The sequence below is a fragment of the Rana temporaria genome, chromosome 5 (assembly GCF_905171775.1).
Source record: "Rana temporaria chromosome 5, aRanTem1.1, whole genome shotgun sequence".
In the NCBI taxonomy this organism is placed as follows: Eukaryota; Metazoa; Chordata; class Amphibia; order Anura; family Ranidae; genus Rana; species Rana temporaria.
The window spans coordinates 399705350-399724848 of record NC_053493.1 but is presented as its reverse complement, the minus strand read 5'-3'; the positions used below and the strand labels follow the sequence as shown (position 1 = coordinate 399724848).

General features: G+C 41.4%; 1 protein-coding gene across 2 annotated transcripts in view; it reads left to right on the top strand.

Moving 5' to 3' along the window:
* The window catches only part of OC90 (otoconin 90), a 124088-nt gene that overhangs the window by 75120 nt on the left and 29469 nt on the right, over window positions 1-19499 (top strand). For both annotated transcript variants that reach the window (XM_040354979.1, XM_040354980.1), the window contains exons 12-14: window positions 5548-5586; window positions 15067-15108; window positions 18261-18293. In XM_040354979.1, coding sequence (XP_040210913.1) covers window positions 5548-5586; window positions 15067-15108; window positions 18261-18293 — 114 coding nt within the window. The remainder of the gene's footprint in view (window positions 1-5547; window positions 5587-15066; window positions 15109-18260; window positions 18294-19499) is intronic.

Below are 19499 nucleotides of genomic sequence, written 5' to 3'. Positions count from 1 at the left end.
CCGATCATAGAGATGACTCGTGACCATCCTTGGGCTGGGAGTGGTTAAAATTGCACAGAGCTGTATAGTAAAGTCAGAAACGGACAAATCTCTCTTCAGGGGACACTTCTTGGCTGTGCAATGACGTCATGGTATGTAGCTCTGCCCTACGTGTTTTGTCAGAGTTGACATCTTCCGGGGCGCGGACGAAACACGTAGGGTAGAGTTACGTGACATCATTGGGCAGCCAGAAATGTCCCCAGAAGAGAGATTCGGATGTTTCAGACTTTAATATACAGCACTGTGATTTTTTTTTACTTATGTAAGTGCAATTCATTGGTTTAATTCTGTCCAAGACCTACAATGGTCTACAAGGGTCAGTTGCAATAACCGCCAATCCAACCTGTTAAAAGCCATTTCTGCATCTGTAGAGAGATGGGCAAAGCAGATGGGCAAAGCAAACGTTCATGTAACGGTCAGGGGTTAATGCTGTTACGATATTTCATTCCACCAACCCAAGACAGCTTATCGACACTCCACAATCCAGCAGACAGGACCCATTGGATTTTCCCCCCAGAATAACGAGACACAGCTCTGTTCTCTGGTTCCAAACAGACAGATCTTTTAATGGTAAAACTCAGGTTTTTATACAGTTAGAAGCCCCAAGAAACAATGTCACACCAAATTCCGTCCAAGAAACAATGGCTTAACTCCACCCACAACATGATACACAGAGCTCTATACACATTCCTTTAGATAATGACATTCAGATAATCGACATGAGCTAATTACGAGTCATTTATCCAGACATTCCGACTCCGCGATAAGCTCTTTTCACCTCAATACAATACACATTCCTTTGGTAAACATAAGTCGGACATATGACCTTTTAGATTGTGTTAATTCTCATCACATCACATTCTCATCAATAGAACGTGGGTTAGTTAGCATAGCACCATGAAATATCTTAGGAGCCAGGCTTAATTAACACAATAGACATCACTACAGCCAGGTAGCTGGAGGTGATTAACATCAATTAACATCTCAACAGTCTATGTTCCACATTGAAGGAAACACTCTATTGACCGGTTGTAATTAGTTCTTCTAGACATTGAGGATAATATTGTGGATTACTGTCCCATCTCATGTAATTCAAGATATAATTTCTTATTCATCCTATGCCCCTAGTGGACATAGGATGACCCTAGACCCAAGAGTCATTGGTGAAGCTGACACAGGAGTACCCCGTATCCTTCAAGAGCCTCTGGGTCCCACGAGCCATACCGTTACAGTTCACTTTAAAAATTTCTGCACCACCATCTGCTGCGCCTACTACACAGACTCACCCCTTTTATGCCGAAAGAGGACATTGCAGTCGTGGTGGGAACAATCATCAATTCCAGACTGGACTACGCAAATGCCCTCTATCTAGGACTCCCCAAATACCAAATCACTCGTCTGCAAGTCGTTCAAAATACGGCCGCTCGATTAGTGACTGGGAAAAAACCATGGGAATCAATCTCACCCTCACTGAGATCGCTTCATTGGTTGCCAGTAAAAGACAGAATCACGTTCAAGCCACTCTGCCTAACCCATAAGTGTATTCAAGGAAACGCCCCCCAATATCTGTGCGAAAAAATAAAAGCCCATAACCCCAATCGCATTCTGCGATCCACCAATCAAAACCTACTCCAGATACCCAAAGCCAGATACAAGTCCAAAGGAGACCGAAGATTTGCAGTCAAGGGACCGCGCCTGTGGAATGCACTACCAACTAACATCCGGCTGGAGTCCGACCACTTGGCCTTCAGGAGAAAGATTAAAACCCATCTCTTCTGAGGTCAAGGGGTTCCTTACCCATGAAATGGATACAGCGCCCAGAGGCGATTCAGTTTGCATGTGTTGCGCTTTACAAGTCTCTCACTCACTCATAAAGGTCTTTCTCTTTTTCGCCGTCAGAAAGTCGGGAGGTCCAGTCAAAGTTGGCAGAAAGCATATACAAGCCAATCAAAAAGTCATCTGAGAGCAAGAATGTGTAATGTATTCTGTTCTTGCCTGAAGCTTATCTTCACATCTTGTCCTCTTTATCCCTCGACGCAGAGCGGAATGAGCACACAGCAGCTTTAGAACTAAAGATATACAAAAGGTTACTCTTTACTAAAATTAAAGCGAAGAAGAAAAAGAGTAAAACAAAAAAACAAAAAAAAATAACTTTTTAGAATAAGAAGAGAAGCTCTCTTTAAAGTGCAGAAATGTGTGTTTTATTTTTCCTTTTAATCTGCAATTCAGAAGAAACATCAAAGACCAAACAAAAATGTGCGCTTTGCCAGCATTTGATACTAATGCCGCAGTTAAAAAGAAAGAAAAAAAGAATGTTCCAGTAGCGTAGATTAAAGGGTAACTCCAGTTTCTCGGGTAAAAAAACATAGCAAATAAAAAAATTATATAGAACAGCTTCTACAGAAGCTTTCCTGTAATTGAATGTTATTACAAATGACCTTCCCTTTTCAATTCACAGCCGCTGTAATTTTCTGTAAAATGCAATACAGCAACCTGGAGGTGTCACCTGTACACAGCTGGTATACAGAAGAACTCCAGAAATGTCATTTACTGCTTGTGTGATTGCCTTACTGATTTTTCTAGAATTCTGCACTAAGACACAGGTCAGGATTTAGGCATCATCAGCAACAAAAATTTAATTTTTGGAGCTTTAATTATTTCCAAAGGGATGCCAACACTGCAACTTTCCCAACACTGCAATTGTACCAGGTAATTTGAATGAACCAGATCCTCCCATTCTGAATCAGTATTCAATGGACAAACAGCTATTTCTTCAGAGCAGAAACAGATAGGAATCTGCTACAACCAACGCTGTATCCTGGCCTAGGCTTACACTTTGCAAGGGGGGCAGCATGGAAAGAGTCCCTGCCGGCTTGTGCTACACTGTTAGTGTAACGCAAGCTGCTTCTAATTTTGACTGACCTATCAGTCTGGACCACAAACCTTCCTCACTGTGCTATATGTTTTCTTCTGCACCATTGGCATGGTTATATCTTCTTAGTCCTCTCCATAAAATGATCTGAAATGTGAGCTTAAAGTAGAACTATAGGCAACACATTTTTTATTCATTTTGGATAGAGTAAGGTCCTGTACACGCGATCGGACCAAACCGATGAAAACGGACTGAAGTTCAGTTTTATCGGTCCAAACCGACCGTGTGTGGGCCCCATCGGTCAGTTATCCTTCAGGCCAAAAATGTAGAACTTGCTTTAAAATTCAACCGATGGACACCTAACCGATAGGTCAAAACCGATGGTTAGTACGCAAAAGCATCGGTTCCAAACCCGCGCATGCTCAGAATCAAGTCGATGCATACTTGGAAGAATTAAACTTCTTTTTTCTCTGCACGTCGTTGTGTTTTACGTCACCGCGTTGGACTCGATCGGTTTTTGAACTGATGGTGTGTAGGCACATCAGACCATCAGTCAGCTTCATCAGTTTTTTTTACCATCCCTGTCCAATTGCAGAGTTTTCCCTTCACTTCCTGCCCCATAGCCAAACAGGAAGTGAGAGGAAATCTATGCAAATTAAGGGAATCCAATGCTCCTCCCCCCCCCGGCCCTAAGAACTATTGTCCCTACTCGAAAATCTCAGGGCGGGTCTTAAACAGACAGGGGTGTGGCCTTGACAGGAAGGGGTGGGTCATATTTATAGTAGGGGGTGCACGAGTTAAGTCAGGCCTAGGGCAGCACAAAACCTAAATACACTACTGGCTACAACGTTGGTTATATTCTTGCAATGTACATCGGTCACACAGAGGGTATTTTTTTATCAACAAAAGTGGAGTTAAGGTGAGCGCACATGAATTGATATGGTCAATCAATCCATCCCAATATGAAGAGAGAAAAATGAAGTTCAATGCTTCCGAGCATGCATCGACTTGATTCTGAGCATGCGTGTTTTTTTTTTCCATACAGACGAACGGAATTTCCATTGGAAAAAAAGAGAACATGTACTCTTTCTAAGTCCGACGGAAAAAGTCAGATGGGGCATACACGCGGTCAGGGGCAGACTGACAACTCATGGGCTTACAGATGGCCACCACGCCAGGAGGCAGCTAAAATCTCGGGATTTTCACATCAGAAAAGCATGTCGGTTTCAGACATATCTTGGACAGATGTAAAAAAAACATAGATTTTTACATACTGTCCCTGGTTTTACTGAGCCTGGTAACCCTGATGGGGCCCCCTAGTGACATGGGGCCCTTGGGCAGTGCCCGAGTGACTCAATGGTCAGTCCACCCCTGCACGCGGTTGGAATATCCGATGAAAAAATTCCGTCTGACTTTTTTCATTGGAAATTCCGTTGTGTGTACGAGGCAGTACAGTAAATAACCCTCTACACAGTTTAAGGTTAAACCGCTTCTCTTTAAGTTTTAGTGAATGGCCGCGTGTCTTATTAAATTCCCTAGCGGAAAAGTTTTATCCCTATTGTGGGGTCACCAGTACGGTATTTGTACATTGAAATCATATCTCCTCTCAAGCGTCTTTTCTACAGAGAGAATAAGTTCAGTGCTCACAACCTTTCTTCATAACCAATATCATCCAGACCCTTTATTAGCTTTGTTGCCCTTCTTTGTACTCGCTCCATTTCCAGTACATCCTTCCTGAGGACTGGTGTCCAGAACTGGATGGCATACTCCAGGTGCGGCCGGACCGGAGTCTTGTAGACTGGGAGAATTTTCGTTTTATCTCTGGAGTTAATCCCCTTCTTAATGCCAATATTCTGTTTGCTTTGTTAGCAGCAGCTTGGCATTGCATGCCATTGCTGAGCCTATCATCTACTAGGACCCCCAGGTCCTTTTCCATCTTAGATTCCCCCAGAGGTTCTACCCCCAGTGTATAGATTGCATTCACATTTTTGCCACCCAAATGCATTATTTAAAATTTTTCTACATTAAACCTCATTTGCCATGTAGTTGCCCACCCCATTCATTTGTTCAGATCTTTTTGCAAGGTTGCCACATCCTGCAGAGAAGTTATTGCCCTGCTTAGCTTAGTATCATTCGCAAATACAGAGATTGAACTGTTTACCCCATCCTCCAGGTCGTTTATAATTAAATTGAATAGGATTGCTCCCAGGACAGAACCCTGGGGGACCCCACTACACACCCCTGACTATTCCAAGTACTCCCCATTTATCACCACCCTCTGAACTCACCCCTGTAGCCAATTTTCAATCCATGTACTCACCCTATGGTCCATGCCAACGGACCTTACTTTGTACAGTAAACGTTTATGGGGAAATGCTTTTGCAAAATCCAGATACACCACGTCTACCATTTTTTTAATTGTTTCTGATGGATCATTTTTTAATCACAGCCTTATGTGTTGCACATGGGTAATGCTCCACATGGTATTTATAAAAAATAACTTTTGCCTAACCCTCTATCCCCTTTACCCATCCTGTTTACTTACATTTTAGAGAAATTATAACTTTTAATTTGAATTATATCTATTGACAATGAGAAGGGTTTATTTTTATTCTTTTATTATTATTTTTTTACAGATGTTTTTTTCAGAGATCCTGTGATGTCTGCATCTGGAAGTAAGTACTGAATTTTTGGTTTATAATTTTGATTCACACACGTTTTTCATGTTTAGCTACCTAGCCTTCATGCAACCAGTGGCGGATTTTTACTTTCTGGGTCCCTCTCCTACCCCAGTGGGCTTGTAAAGCCTTAAAGCTGACCTCTGACAAAACCAAAACATTGCAAAAAATTGTGGGCCTCCCCCCGCATTGCAAGGGTAAAAGACCATGTGCAACATAAAAAGCAACTATACCGACTTTTCCTCTTTTTTCCGGTGGGCTTCCTCCCAGCTGCATAACCATACTCTAGAGCAGGGGTCTCCAAACTTTTCAAACAAAGGGCCACTTTATTGTCCTTCAGACTTAGAAGGGCCGGATTGTGGCCAGCAGGGGCAGGAAATGTCATGGGCATCCAGCATCAGTGAGAATAAATATGGCCTCAGGTTTGGTGGTCAATAGGATGAGAGGTATTCCCCCTATTAGTAAGCGGGATAGTATCCCATCATTGGAATCAGTGGAATATATAGTGCCCCAGTAGGAGGAATAGTGCCTCCTATCAGTGGGAGGAATTTTGCCCCAAGGGCCTGATAAAGGCTAGCAAAGGGCCACAGTTATGAGACCCCTGCTCTAGAGGATTTTTATTTTTCCTGGAGTTCACCTTTAATATCACACTAACTATGGTATATCAAACATCATAGCCACATACTGTAAGGCACATCAAAATCTGGTGGCAGAGAGGTTCAGTACACCTAGGCCTCGTACACACGATAGGATCGCCAGAGGAGAACGGTCTGAAGGACCGTTTTCATCAGTCCAAACTGATCGTGGCTAGGCCCCATACGTTATTTAACCTTCGGTCAAAAAAATGAGAACTTGCTTTAAAATTGAACCGATGGACGTCTAACCGATAGGTCAAAACCGATCGTTAGTATGCAAAAGCATCGGTTAAAAACCCGCGCATGCTCAGAATCAAGTCGACGCATGCTTGGAAGCATTAAACTTAGTTTTTTTTCAGCACGTCGTTGTGTTTTATGTCACCGCGTTCTGACCCGATCGGTTAATTAACCAATGGTGTGTAGGCGCGACGGACCATCAGTCAGCTTCATCGGTTAACCGATGAGAACGGTCCTTCGGACCTTTCTCATCGGATGGACAAATCGTGTGTACAAGGCTCTAGAGGACTAAGAATATTCTACTAGTGGTTCAGACCTATGTGTATGAACCCAGAAAATGTGAAAGGAAAGCACACTATTCCAGGCTACTCACCCTTTTTCTCTAAATTTCAATAAGCTTTATTGACACCAGGCAAGTGAACAAAAGAGTAGGAAAGGTCAATTTAGAAATATCCTGGTGAAAATGAAAAAGTGTAGCACTTATTTTTGTGAAAAAGTCAAAAGCTCATATCAAATGTTGTAAACATACATACTGTATATATGAAATCTAAATTTCAGTGACGCCAAATGACTGAGTGTGATCCTTGAAAAAAAATCAGAATTAAGCAGTCCTCTATTGTGACCACACAAATAACAGTCCAAAAGTGTAGAAAAAACTGCAAGGTTGAAATGAAGAGTCCCAAATGGATGTGACCCTCTCTGTGAAATGATAAAGACACCACCACCGATGTAAGGGGGAGGCTTACCAGATGGTGTTGACTTGGTGAGGTGTATACCACCCAAGTCAGAACAGGTTTATTGTCAGGTCACCTGTGGCCAGGTGACAAGTGCACCCCATTGGGGTCAGGGATGCACCACAGGGTAGTGAACCCTATGGCCGACTGCTGCGATCAGAGAGGAAGTGTGAGCCCAAGATTCCCCAGGGCGCGGAGTCTAAGACCCAGCTTTGTGTTCACCAGAGCCTCTGGTGGTGAGGATGGCCTTCGCCGCAGCTGGATCCAGGTCGTGACCCCTGGGGTTCCCAAGGTCACGCTCCGCAGGGAGAGAGGGGAAGCAGCAACCAGGACAAGCAATAGTGATGGGTAAGCCGAGGTCGGGGCAACAGGCAGACAAGGGTTAATCAAGGAACAGGCCAAGGGTTAGGAAAACAGGCAAACAGGAGAAGTCAGAGATGAGCCAAGGTCGGTACACAGGAAGGTAAACGTAGCACACTGCAGACAGGAACAAGCTACAACCAAAGGTTGAACAGCAAAGCAGACTAGCAGTGCAGTGGTTAATATAGGCTTCCTGGGATGGAGCCATACAGGGATGAAGGTGATAAAAGACAGCCAGAAAGAGGGTCAGGCCTCTAATGAACACATGGAGACAGGTAGGCTGCCAGATTTTATTGCATATCCATGACATTTATATAATTAGTCAGCAAGATATATCCAGCTGGTCCTAAATCCACATATCAGTCGGCACCACAAATTCCAGTAAACACCAGGAAGTGTGAATACATGTAGTCGTGTTGGAGCCAGAGATACGGTAACCACATAACATACGTAATGGGAAAAAAACTCACATAGTGTGATAAAAAATTAACACTCACATTTGGAAGAACATCATAGGCATATCACAAAGTGCAAGAGCGATGTGAGCGATGTGAATGGGTCCACCAAACCCCTTCAAGACGAGGCCGCATACGGTCGGCGCTAAGGGGATAATATTGTACCTGTGCTGTCTCAAATAATATTGTAAATCACTGCAAAAGCTGTTGGCGCTATATATATAATAATAATAATAATAATAGTAACATCCCATCACTGGTTCTCATTTGGTATGCCCATTCACATCGGCTGACATATGTTCTGTAAAGTTGACTACACAAAGCTGGATGAGCTCTATTTTGCTGTATAAAACTCAATTCTAACACAGCAAGAGCATAATTGAGGCCCAAACTTTCAAATCTATAGCACAAAGCCAGGATCGGTTGTATGTCTGTTCAAACTGTGAGTGTGTCAGATAAATCTATGAAAAATTTATCTTATTCCCTGTCTACTTCAGCAGAGCAGAATAAGCACCATATGGGAAGAATTAGGAATAATATTATCCAATGGACAGTATAACAATACAGAGGCTGACAATATGTTTTTTTATAAGAATGTGCGGATTCAGCGCTGTCTAACAACAATGATAATGCTCCGTGCAAATTATGCTAGAATTATAAACATTAATAGAATAGTATATCAATTCATAAAAAACATCATATAAAGTTAGAAATTAACTTTCAAATGTATGACCATCTGAAGAGGAAACGGTTCGGTTCGCATCAGAACCTTCGAACGGACCGAACGTTCGTGTGAACTTTAGAACCCCATTGAAGTTTATGGGACTCAAAAGTTCGAAATCAAAAGTTCTAATTTTAAAGGCTAATATGCAAGTTATTGTCCTAAAAAGGGTTTGGGGACCCGGGTCCTGCCCCAGGGAACATGTATCAATGCAAAAAAAGTTTTAAAAACTGAAGTTTTTTCGGGAGCAGTGATTTTAATGATGCTTAACCACTTAAGCCCCGGACCAATATGCAGCCTAAAGACCCAAGGTGTTTTTACAGTTCGGGACTGCGTCGCTTTAACAGACAATTGCGCGGTCGTGCGACGTGGCTCCCAAACAAAATTGGCGTCCTTTTTTCCCCACAAATAGAGCTTTCTTTTGGTGGTATTTGATCACATCTGCGGTTTTTAGTTGTTGCGCTATAAACAAAAATAGAGCGACAATTTTGAAAAAAAAGCAATATTTTGCACTTTTTGCTGTAATAAATATCCCCCAAAAACATATATAAAAACATTTTTTTTCCTCAGTTTAGGCCGATACGTATTCTTCTACCTATTTTTAGTAAAAAAAATCGCAATAAGCGTTTATCGATTGGTTTGCGCAAAATTTATAGTGTTTACAAAATAGGGGATAGTTTTATTGCATTTTTATTAATTTTTTTTTTTTTACTACTAATGGCGGCGATCAGCAATTTTTTTCGTGACTGCGACATTATGGCGGACACTTCGGACAATTTTGACACATTTTTGGGACCATTGTCATTTTCACAGCAAAAAATGCATTTAAATTGCATTCTTTATTGTGAAAATGACAGTTGCAGTTTGGGAGTTAACCACAGGTGGCGCTGTAGGAGTTAGGGTGCACCTAGTATGTGTTTACAACTGTTTGGGGGTGTGGCTGTAGGAATGACGTCATCGATCGTGTGTTCCCTATAAAGGGAATGACGCGATCGATGCGCCGCCATAGTGAAGGACGGGGAAGCCGTGTTTACACACGGCTCTCCCCGTTCTTCAGCTCCGGGGAGCGATCGCGACGGAGCGGCTATAAACAAATAGCCGCGCCGTGGTCCTGGATCGCTCCCCGAGCGGACCCGATCTCCGCATGTAGCGGGGGGGGTCCCGATCGGACCCCCCACCTGCTAATAGGCGAGGACGTACGTGTACGCCCATGTGCCTGTACGTGCCATATTGTGGACGTTTATGTACATGCGGGGGTCGGGAACTGGTTAAAGTAAAAAAAAAAAAGTGAAATATTCCATTAAATATCGTACCTGCTGGGTGTCTATAGTATGCCTGTGAAGTGGCCCGTGTTTCCCATGTTTAGAACTGTTCCTGCATAAAATGAAATTTCTATAGGGTCATTTAAAACTGCTTGCGGCTTTTAATGTAATGTCTAGTTCCGGCAATATGGATGAAAATCATTGAGAAAAATGGCATGCCCCCCCCCCCCCCCCAGGCCATTACCAGACCCTTTGGGTCTTGTATGGAAATTAAGGGGAACCCCGCACCCAAATTAAAAAAAGGAAAGTTGTGGGGCCCCCCTTTATATACTCTGAACAGCAGTATACAGGCGGTGCAAACAAGACAGGGACTGTAGGTTTGTTAAGTAGAATTTGTTTGCAAAGGACACAGTACACTAACTGACAATACTTGGAGCTCCCTGCCTGTGGTATTAGTATGAGAACACCAGCAATTGTATTCACGTAGCTTTAGGTGCACACTGTGCAAAGGACACAGTACACTAAGTGAAAATACTGCAGCTAGCACAATCACCTGCCTGCCTGTCAGTATATTATGAAGAGAATAACAGGAACGGTTCTAGCTAAACTGAATACAGTGTATAAATATATATACAACACCTGGGATGCATATATATCCTCTACACACTGTAACTGCAGCTAACTTACTCGCCTGCCTGCTCTATCTAACTCAAATGAAATGACACTCTCTCTATCTCTCAGCACGCCGGAACACACTACACAAGGCTGACTTCCAGGCGGCCTTATATAGTGTGGGGCGTGTACTAAATCCCCATAGGCATAATTGACCAAAGCCACCCTGGCTTTGGCCAATTATGGCTCTCTGTACAGAGGGCACTGTGATTTTGCGAAGCATGTGGGTCATAGTGCATGGTTGGCCAATCATCAGCCAGCAATGCACTGCGATGCCGCAGTGAATTATGGGCCGTGAAGCGAATTTGGCTTGAACGTCCCAAAACGTTCGCAATTCGACAAACGATCGAACATACGATGTTCGAGACGAACATTAGTTTGACTCGAACTCGAAACTCATCCCTAACGGCCACCCAGGTAACGCAGGAATACCTTCAGCGACCCTGGGATCTGTAAGAGACCAAATGAGACACAGGGAAACAGACTTGAGTGTGCTCATAAGATCTCTGACTTTTACTGAAAACTGAAAACAACAGTGGCTTATATGCAGAAGAAAGAAGGGAGGGGCTGTGTTTTAATGCATATGTTTCTAAAAGTTATACAAACTCTGTACTTTCTTATCATGATTTAAACTTGCTGACTTAATTAACAAGAATTAGCTAATGACTTTGCTGACACAACAGGCTGCTCCGTGAATCAGCTTAACCACAATGACTCACAGGGTGTGTTTCTATGCAAACTGTTAGTTATGTCAAAAACAAAGTTCATCTAATGCCATCTATTAAGTGCAAACATTTAAATTAGTCCTCTAAGCCCTCGTTCACATTGAACGCAGCTTTGAAATTGCGTGACTTCATCTGAAATCACACAATTACAAAGCCACATGTCAGTGCAGCTTTGGGTGACACTTGAAAGACATCTGTGTGGACAGATGTCTATTGAATAGGCACCCAAAATCCATTGCCGGCAATAGGCTGCGACTTGTCATGCGATTTGACTTGTCAAAATGCATGACACATCGCTTCAATGTGAAGGAGGGCTTAAGCGCAGTCAATGCTCCAATATTATTGTGGCAGTAATGTATGATAAAGGCAATAAGATGCTGTGCTCCCCACCTCTTGTGCCCTCATTTACAGACTTCTAATAGGTGCTGTGCTCCCCACCATGTGCCCTCACTCACCACCTCCTTATAGGTATTGTGCCTATTAAGCCTCGTACACACGATCAGTCCATCCGATGAGAACGGTCTGAAGGACCGTTGTCATCGGTTAACCGATGAAGCTGACTGATGGTCCGTCGCGCCCACACACCATCGGTTAAATAACCGATCATGTCAGAACGCGGTGACGTAAAACACAACGACGTGCTGAAAAAAATGAAGTTCAATGCTTCCAAGCATGCGTCGACTTGATTCTGAGCATGCGTGGATTTTTAACCGATGGTTGTGCCTACTAAAGATCGGTTTTGACCTATCGGTTAGGAATCCATCGGTTAAATTTAAAGCAAGTTGGCTTTTTTTTAACCGATGGTTAAATAACCTATGGGGCCCACACACGATCGGTTATGACCGATGAAAACGGTCCATCAGACCGTTGTCCTCTGGTTAACCTATAGTGTGTACGAGGCCTTAGAGTAATGATAATCCTTAGATTCTTATGATTTTCAATTCTCAACTCCTCCATGTAATCCAACCGGATAACAGGTCTCTCGTTTGCGGTGTCACGCAAGGAGAATCAGGAGATATCCATAGCATAATTAAATTTTTATTAAAACAACTTTTGTAAAAACATATGTAACACTCACACATAATTTTCTTGGATCAGTAGTGTGCATCGCCGGCTTGGAACACAACCGCGTGGGCCTGCGCTCCAAACATCGGACGTGACATCACCAGAGGTTCCCACCTAATGCATTTTGTTCCTCCTCGGGAGCATCTTCAAAGTTTCAGAGCTTTCGGGGAGGAGTGAAATGCATTAGGGTAGGAACTTTCGGTGACATCACATCTGGTGTTTGGAGTGAAGGCTGCGGAATTGTGTTGCAAGCCGGCATGATCCAAGAAAATGTTGTGTGACTGTTACATCTGTTTTTACAAAAGTTTTTTTAATAAAAATGTAATTATGCTATGGGTATCTCCTGATTCCCTTTGCATGACAACACAAACGAGAGACCCGTTATCCTGTTGGATTACACGGAGGAGTTGAGAATTGCCCATCATAAGAATCTGAGGATTGTCATTACTCTAAAAGGTGCAATACCTAGGTGGTGAGTGAGGGCACACAAGGTGGGGAGCACAACACTAGGCATGTGCAATTCGTTCTGTTTCTAATTAATTTTTTTACGAAAATTCGTAAATTCGTTAATTACGAATTTTCGTATTTACAAATTTTTTATTTAAGAATTTTCGGACTTCCGAAAATTTAGAATTTTCGTATTTCTGAATTTCGGAAATTCGGATTTTCGGAAATTCGGAAATACAAAATGTTTTCGAATTTTTCAAATTTTTGAATTTTTCAATTTTAGAATTTCCGAATTTTTGTATTTTCGTATTTACGAATTTTTCAAATTTAGAATTTTCGCATTTTTCAATTTTAGAATTTTTCAATTTTCTAATTTTCTAATTTTTCAAGTTTCGAATTTTCTAATTTTCTAATTTTTCAAATTTCGAATTTTACAATTTTCAAATTTCGAATTTTACAATTTTCAAATTTCGAATTTTTCAATTTTCTAATTTTTCAATTTTAGAATTTTCGTATTTACGAATTTTTCAATTTTAGAATTTTTTAATTTTAGAATTTTTCAATTTTAGAATTTTCGCATTTTTCAATTTTAGAATTTTTCAATTTTAGAATTTTAGAATTTTTCAAGTTTCGAATTTTTCAATTTTTCAAATTTCGAATTTTAGAATTTTTCAGATTTGGAATTTTTCAAATTTCGAATTTGGAATTCGAATTTTACAATTTTCAAATTTCGAATTTTTCAATTTTCTAATTTTCTAATTTTTCAATTTTAGAATTTTCGTATTTACAAATTTTTCAATTTTAGAATTTTTCAATTTTAGAATTTTTCAATTTTAGAATTTTTCAATTTTAGAATTTTTCAATTTTAGAATTTTTCAATTTTAGAATTTTTCAATTTTAGAATTTTCGCATTTTTCAATTTTAGAATTTTTCAATTTTAGAATTTTTCAATTTTAGAATTTTCGCATTTTTCAATTTTAGAATTTTTCAATTTTAGAATTTTTCAATTTTAGAATTTTTCAATTTTAGAATTTTTCAATTTTAGAATTTTTCAATTTTAGAATTTTTCAATTTTAGAATTTTTCAATTTTAGAATTTTAGAATTTTTCAAGTTTCGAATTTTTCAATTTTTCAAATTTCGAATTTTAGAATTTTTCAGATTTGGAATTTTTCAAATTTAGAATTTGGAATTCGAATTTTACAATTTTCAAATTTAGAATTTTTCAATTCGAAATTTCGAAAATGGAAAAATTTGAAAATCGAAAATTGAAAAAATCGAAGTTTGAAAATTTTGAGAATTTTTCAAATTACGAAATTTGGAAATTTCGTATTTCCGAATTTTCGTATTTTGAAAATTGAAAAATTCGAAAATCGAAATTTCGAAAAAATTGAAAAATTCGAAAATCGAAAATTGAAAAATTCGAAAATACGAAATTTCGAAAATTGGAAAATTCTAAATTTCGAAAAATTCTTATTTTTTTCCGTTTCATCCGTTCTTTTCGGAAATTCTGAAAATTCTTTTTTTTTTTTAATTCTGAAAATTCGTTTTTTCCGTTTTTTGCTTTTTCGGAAATCCGAAAATTTCCCGAATTTACGAAAAAAGCAAAAAAACGAATGAAACAAAAACGAAAACATTTTTTTTTTTCGAATTTCCCGAATTTACGAAAAAAATACGAAAATAACATAGCTTAAAAAACAAATTTTTTGTCATTGCACATGTCTACACAGCACCTTATTGCTTTTTATTGCACATTACTGGCAAAAGAATATTGGCGCACACCTGCACTTTAGAGGACTAATTTATGGTTGCACTTAGTAGACAGCACGAATATACATGAACATTGTATGAACTTTACGAATTGATTTACTATTCTATTAATGTTGATAATCCTAGTATAATTTGCACGGAGCGTTATTTATTTTTTGTATAGAGGATTTTTTGTTGTTAGCGCCGAGTCCACACAGTTTTATTTTAAAAGGGACACCATACCTTGCATCTCAGCATCAATTTATAGTATCACTAATAACACTGGTAGCCACACTGCAGCACGGGGATACCAACTTCTGAATATTATTTAGTAACTGTTTTTTCCAGAACAGGTCAAACAATGCACAATTCAGATAATTCAAATTCTGGTGTAATATGATTCTCATTCCTCTGTAGGTCGAGGTGATGCCAGTGCAAGTGCCACTCCAATCCCTGAGAGTAAGTATTGTTGTTTGTAGCTGCAATTAATCGAAATTTTGAACTTTGAGCATTTTTAAGGGAGGAGTGAGGAGACAACGCCCGTCCAAATTCCCAAGGAAGATGAATGTTCAGTGTACTATTTTAGGGTGTCTTCCATGTACCCAGATGTAGACTAGTAGAGATGAATAGGCGGCAACTCGAAACTTCCAAATACAAAGAATTTTATTATTACAGGTTGAGTATAAAAAACAAAGGCTTACACGTTTCGGCCCATAGCCATTTTTGGAATAAGCCTCAAAAACTAAGGCCCAGATCCACGAAGAACTTACGGCGGCGTATCTATTGATACGCCGCGTAAGTTCTACGATGCGCCGGTGTATCTTTGTTTTGTATTCACAAAACAAGATACGCCTGAATGTGGGCTAGATCCGACTGACGTACGTCTTAGTACGCCATCGGATCATAGGTGCATATTTACGCTGGTCGTTAGGTGGCGCTTCCGTTGATTTCCGCTTAGAGTATGCAAATTAGCTAGATACGCCGATTCTCAGAACGTACGTCCGCCCGGCGCATTTTTTTACGTCGTTTGCGTAAGGCTTTTTCCGGTGTATAGTTACCTCTGCTCTATGAGGCGTACGCAATGTTAAGTATGGACGTCGGGCCAGCGTCGAATTTTCCGTCGTTTACGTCGTTTGCGTAAAACGTTCGCGAATAGGGCTTTGCGTAAATTACGTTCACGTCGAAAGCATTGACTATTTGCGACGTGATTTCGAGCATGCGCACTGGGATACCCCCACGGACGGCGCATGCGCCGTTCAAAAAAAACATCATTTACGTGGGGTCAAGTTAAATTAACATAAAACACGCCCACATCTTAGTCATTTGAATTTCGCGCCCTTACGCCGACACATTTACACTACGCCGCCGTAAATTACGGCGCAAATTCTTTGTGGATAAGGAACCTCCGCTCTAAGTTACGGCGGCGTAGTGTATCTGAGATACGCTACGCCGGCATATATACTGTATGTGCCGAGGTACGTGGATCTGGCCCTAAGAGTTGAAGTACAATATTGTTTAGTTATGTGAACAAAGATATACTGCCCTTGAGAAACACAAAATAAGACAAGCTGCACCACTGCCATGAGATATTATCACAAAATTCAAATATAAATATACTGTGTTGTGCTAAACAAAAAATAAAATAAATTGAAAAAAAAAAAAAGGTGTAAATTCTCTAGTGAGTCTAAATGTCAAGCAGGAGGGTCAGGACGCTATCTACTTTGCAGATAGAGAAAGGAGCTGTGTGTTAGTGAGCGTCCTGACACTCCTGCTCGCCCCCTCAAGAGGCTTTCTCCACGCCAGGGAGAAAGCCTTGCATTACTGTGTGGAGTTACAGACAGAAGAACAGTAAGTGAGGATTGCTCAGAAGAAATAAGGACATTTAAAAGCAAAATGGAAGGATGAGGAAAGTGAAGGAGGACTGCACTAAGGTAAAGGAAGCTATTTAGGGATTTTTTTTTACCTTTACAACCCCTTGTTCCTGTTTATTCCCAGTTGTGTGTAAAAATATACCAAAATATAACAAGTACCAAAGACTAAAGTGAAGACCCATTCCTACTAAAAACCCAGAAGGAATCCTTGTTAAAGCGGGGGTTCACCCTATAAAAAAAAAAAAAAAAAAAATGTTTCTTCTAGCGTAAAATTCGGCATAGTAGCGCGAGCTACAGTATGCCTGTCTTGATTTTTTTTAGCGCGGTACTCACAGTGCAATCGTACATTGAAGATACCGACTCCCACGCGGGGAATGGGTGTTCCTATCCAGACGGAGGATGATTGACGGCCGGCTCTGGCACGTCACGCTTCTCCGGAAATAGCCGAAATAGGCTTGGCTCTTCACGGCGCCTGCGCATAGTCTGTGCGCAGGCACCGTATAGCGCCGTGAAGAGCCGAGACCTACTCCGGCTGTCTTCGGGGAGCGTGACGTGCCAGAGCCGGCCGTCAATCATCCTCCGTCTGGATAGGAACGCCCATTCCCCGCGGGGAGTCGGAATCTTCTATAGAGGATTGCAATGTGAGTACCGCGCTAAAAAAAACAAGACAGGCATACTGTAGCTCGCGCTACTATGCCTTAATTTATGCTAAAATGTTGCTATGGAGGGTGAACCACCGCTTTAATGCTACCTGGTACAGGTCGCTCTAGACAGGGGTGCCCAACCAGTGGCCTAGGGGCCACATGTGGCCACATGTGGCCCGCGGAGCCCTCTGATGTGACCCGCGACCTCCTGCTCTGGGATAGAATAGAATACTGTTATTAAAGGTCAGTTTATTACCAAAATCACAGTGTATATATGGGCATATCTTTTCTGCAGTGGTTACTGAGCTGCTTTCAAACTGATCTGCAGGTGCAGAGCAGTTTACCTGCGGGTTACCTGCACTGAGCCATAGACTTCTATTGTTACCTGCGAGTTTGGTGTGCTTTCTGAAAGTGCACCAAACCTGCAGAATATAATAGAAGTCTATTACAAAGTGCAGGAAAGCGATAGGTACACTGCGTTGCACCAGTCGGGTAAACCGCAGCGCATCAGTGTGAAAGCAGCCTTGGGCCCCTTTCACACGGTCAGTCTGACAGTCCGACCAATTGGACCCTCCATTCGCCTCTAAGTAGTGGCAGACATAAACTGACTCGTGTTCTACCTCCAATACGATCCGCTAAAAAGTATTGTGGGCTGTGTCCATGTCAGCTCTGCATATGCAGAGCCGACACGCACATGCCATCCACTCGCTCCGCACATTGTGGCCCGCGACCGGTTTTCAAGTCGCTTAAGTGGCCCTCGCTCTTCAAAAGGTTGGGCACTCCTGTTTTAGAAGCTCTAGGTAGCTCTAAAAGGAGAGCAGCTTCACTTTTCTTTGGAACCGGCACCCATCGGTTGGTGGAGCAGCATTAAAGGCTTGGAGCAGAGTGGTTGGGATTGGCTGAAATATATTGGTAACATCCGTTATTTTTTGTTAACTGGTAAGCCCAGTTGTTGATTGCAAGCTCTTGCTCCAATCTTCCCATAGCTTTGTTACAGTATGCTGCACTTGAGTCAGTGAATGGCTGATCTAACCTTTAAGCCATAGGATACAATATTATCAAGTCCTAATATAACTCATCTTGTTTCCCCATCTAGGCACCTCTCCACCTGCTGAAATAAGCCCAACAAGTAAGTGTCCTGTCCTGCTGATTATTTGAAAGTCCTTCATACATGTAGGTACTTGTAGGCACTCACCTAATTCATTGGCACTCCTTTAGCAAGAGCTATTTTTTATATGTTTCATACAGAAGAACTGAGACTTTTCCTGCTGTATCAGAGAACTAAAATATATGCATAGTCTGAATTAACCTGTCCAACAGTATGCGTTAAAAACAGGGGTTTAGTTAGCACACATTTGCAAATACATGTGTAAGCTTCACGGCACCCTGTATTACTTGCAGTTCTAACCCTTGAAAATGTATGAGGGTCTCCACAATGGCAGCACATGCATTTTAATTGATAGATAAGGGGAAGGTGGGCCTGGAGGTAGCCCAATCCTCTATTAAAGGCATGGGGGCACACTGGACACCCAGCACATAGGACAATGGTAGCCAGTGTTGCCAACCTACCAGATTGAAATTTACTGGCATGACACCCGAAATTTACTGGAGCAGACACGTTTTTACTGGCATTTCACAAAAGTTACTAAATTACATTTTTAGGTGCAAATTTGGCTAGGTACGCTAGGCAAATGGCAATGTGATTTAAAGCTGGAGTTCACCCGAATTTTTTTTTTTAACATTAGATTGAGGCTCATTTTGTCAAGGGGAATCGGGTGTTTTTTTTTAAATCGAAGCAGTACTTACCGTTTTAGAGATAGATCTTCTCCGCCGCTTCCGGGTATGGTCTTCGGGACTAGGCGTTCCTATTTGATTGACAGGCTTCCGACGGTCGCATACATCGCGTCACGAGTAGCCGAAAGAAGCCGAACGTCGGTGCGGCTCTATACGGCGCCTGCGCACCGACGTTCGGCTACTTTCGTTAAAGAGTGACGCGATGTATGCGACCGTCGGAAGCCTGTCAATCAAATAGGAACGCCCAGTCCGGCAGCCCATACCCGGAAGCGGCGGAGAAGATCGCTCTCTAAAACGGTAAGTACTGCTTCGATTTAAAAAAAAACACCCGATTCCCCTAGACAAAATGAGCATCAATCTAATGTAAAAAATTGAGTTTTCGGGTGAACCTCCACTTTAAGGTAGATTTTAAGGTAAAAAACATATTTTTGTTATTTTCGATATAATAAGGGCAAATTATTTAGTCTCATCACCCCCTGCCTCCATACCCCTCTGCCAACAACACCCCCTGCTTTCACCCCCCTATGCTTTACCACAATCT